This window comes from Trichinella spiralis, assembly GCF_000181795.1.
Source record: "Trichinella spiralis strain ISS 195 chromosome Unknown Scfld4, whole genome shotgun sequence".
NCBI lineage: Eukaryota > Metazoa > Nematoda > Enoplea > Trichinellida > Trichinellidae > Trichinella > Trichinella spiralis.
The window spans coordinates 7,233,464-7,236,085 of NW_003526943.1; the positions used below are offsets into that span (position 1 = coordinate 7,233,464).

Here is a 2,622-nt window from a genome sequence, read left to right on the forward strand (position 1 = left end):
TTGCTGATAATAATGCATTCAGTAATAGCAATAAACCAAACTTGATTTTCTACGAAAGGATTTATACGTATACCGCTAGTTCAGTAAAGTTGTACATTACTATACGTCAAATGCCGTTTATTTGATAAAAAAAAGTCCAAAACAAACTTTTGAAAGTATATTTTATGAATTATATTAATGAATTTTTTAAATGAAAGTTTAATGATTTTGAAATTATTAAACTGTATAATTTGTAATATTTAATTTGAACTTGAGCATTTTGTATACTGTAATAGAGTTATAATTCTTTGAATAATTCAAGTTCCGCATGTGCCAGTGCTTGCCGTTGGTTGGTGATAGTTTAATTGTTTGAATTACTTCAGAATGGAGGATTATAAATATTTGTTCAAAGTCGTTTTAATTGGGAACGCCGGCGTGGGGAAGACATGCTTGGTCAGAAAATTTACTCAAGTATTGTTTCTTTTCATTTTTCACATTTTCTTTTGTTTTTTCATCAATTATATGAGTGTTTAAATAATTTTAAACGGTTTTATTTTCTTGTTTAACAAAGCTTTGCATATTTCGGAAAGCAAGACAAATTTGATCAATTGTTGTTGTTGCTGTTGTTGTTGTTGTTGAAAAGAAAATTTATAGACTTTTACCATTTAAGGGCGTTTTTCCACCTGGTCAAACAGCCACTATTGGGGTAGATTTTATGATCAAAACTTTACTAGTCGACGGTGACAAGGTTAAATTGCAAATTTGGGATACGGCCGGCCAGGAACGTTTCCGTTCAATTACTCAGAGTTATTATCGATCCGCCCACGCGATCATTTTAGTCTACGATGTGGCATGCCAGCCGACGTTCGATCGACTTCCGGAATGGATTGTCGAGATGGAACAGTACGCCAATCAGAAAATTTTGAAAATACTCGTCGGTAAGCAATTCTGCCGTGTCGTGCTTTTCAGCAGCAGTCAACTGTTGACGTTGATGTAAAAGGTTTGTGTTAAAAGGGAAATAGCATCATTTTGCGGTCACGCATTTTCACGATTGTTTACTTAAAGTGTACTGCTTCGTGGTCAGCTGTTCCATATTATGACGAATGTTGAACAAAACAAATACTAAGCAACTCAGTTTATGTGTTCATGAAAGTTTTATGATTTCCCAAACACATCGATTTCATTTCCATTATTTAATTTGTTCGTTTTTTCATATAATAACTGCATATCTGATTATTATATAATAATTAATACGATTTCCATAAATGCATTTATTTAATAAATGAAAATATCTACGAGCATCATTTCAAGGGGAGTTTGCTTTTGCAAAATAGTCGGCTGAAAATGAAAGCATAACGATGTGCAGCTGTCGACATTCGGGTTTATTCAGAGCGTTTAATTTCTGCTGATTGATAAATGACAAATTGTCACCATTTGCTGTAGATAAATGCACCGATTAATTACTTTGTTGACAACTTCAGTGTTTACGAATATTTGTTTTTTTTCAAATTATTTTTTAGCTTTAACTTCAGCTTTGTACAAATGAATCGTTCATTGATAAGCTGATTTACATAATATTTGACGTCTGTATATTTTTTTGAAAGGAATGAAGTAATTTACATTATAAGAAATCAAGTACAATTGACAGTTTACTGTAATTCAGATGGAAAAATTTTGCGTAATCTTTTCAATCGAGTGTGAATGGTAGCTATATGGAGATTGTAATCGTGATGTTTCACATTTTTGATGTGCTTGAATTCTGTTCTAGTGCAGCTGAAGTGAGGTGTGTTTGATTGATTTCTTCAATTGCTTTTTGCATGCGGAATGTTTAGTTGAGCGTGTTGATGAAGAAAATGAAAGACTTTTTTCTTGAAATTTAGGCAATAAAAGTGATAAAGAAGAAGAACGTGAAATACCGACGATAATTGGTCAAGAATTTGCCGAAAGAAATGGATTTGATTATTTTTTGGAAACCAGCGCGTTGAGATCTACAAATGTTGAACAGCTATTTTTCGAAGTTGCCGGTAGACTTATTCGTGAGATGAAAAGTAACGATGCGAAGTATGTGCAATAAAAAGGATAATTATCTTAGAATGTGATAATAATTGTCTTTCCTTTCAGATTCAACGAATACTTCAGAAGGCAGAGACATCCTGACGAAGTTGAAAGCTTCAGTTTGAGCAATCTGTTGACTCGAGTGCAAAATGTTCCTTGTTGTAACGGAAGCCGGCCGAATGCTACTTGAAATAAATAATTTTGTTGTTTCATTTTTTAATATGAAATGCTTTTTTATTTTAAATTTATTTCATTGATGCTTAAGTATTTTTCTTTTTGAGTGACGAAGTTTATTACTAAATTTATTTCGATCATAAATTAGAATGTTTTGTGTTATTTTTAAAAAGACCAGCCGGTTTGGTCGTTGTATGATTTTAACAATTTTTGAAAAAAACTACTTAATGTGTGAAAATAATTTTTCAACTTTTGCCCAACAAAATGTTCTTACTGCGCAATTGTGACTGATTACTATCAGGTATGTTTATAAAATTCAGCTAAATTTTCGCTTAATAAAATGCAGCTTACTGATTCTGTTTCAAAGATATTGTTTTTTTTGAAATTACCAAGTGGCATGTGTTTGGCAACGTA

The 2,622-nt window shown here is 32.0% G+C and overlaps 1 protein-coding gene across 1 annotated transcript; it reads left to right on the forward strand.

Moving 5' to 3' along the window:
* Positions 1 to 362: 362 nt before the first annotated feature.
* On the forward strand, positions 363 to 2,356 carry Tsp_01761 (GTP-binding protein YPT1; the record flags this gene model as incomplete). The annotated part of the gene is made up of 4 exons (XM_003377537.1): positions 363 to 450; positions 650 to 917; positions 1,860 to 2,040; positions 2,101 to 2,356. Coding segments are annotated over 4 exons (661 nt in total), but the record flags the coding sequence as incomplete, so codon positions are not given.
* Positions 2,357 to 2,622: the final 266 nt, after the last annotated feature.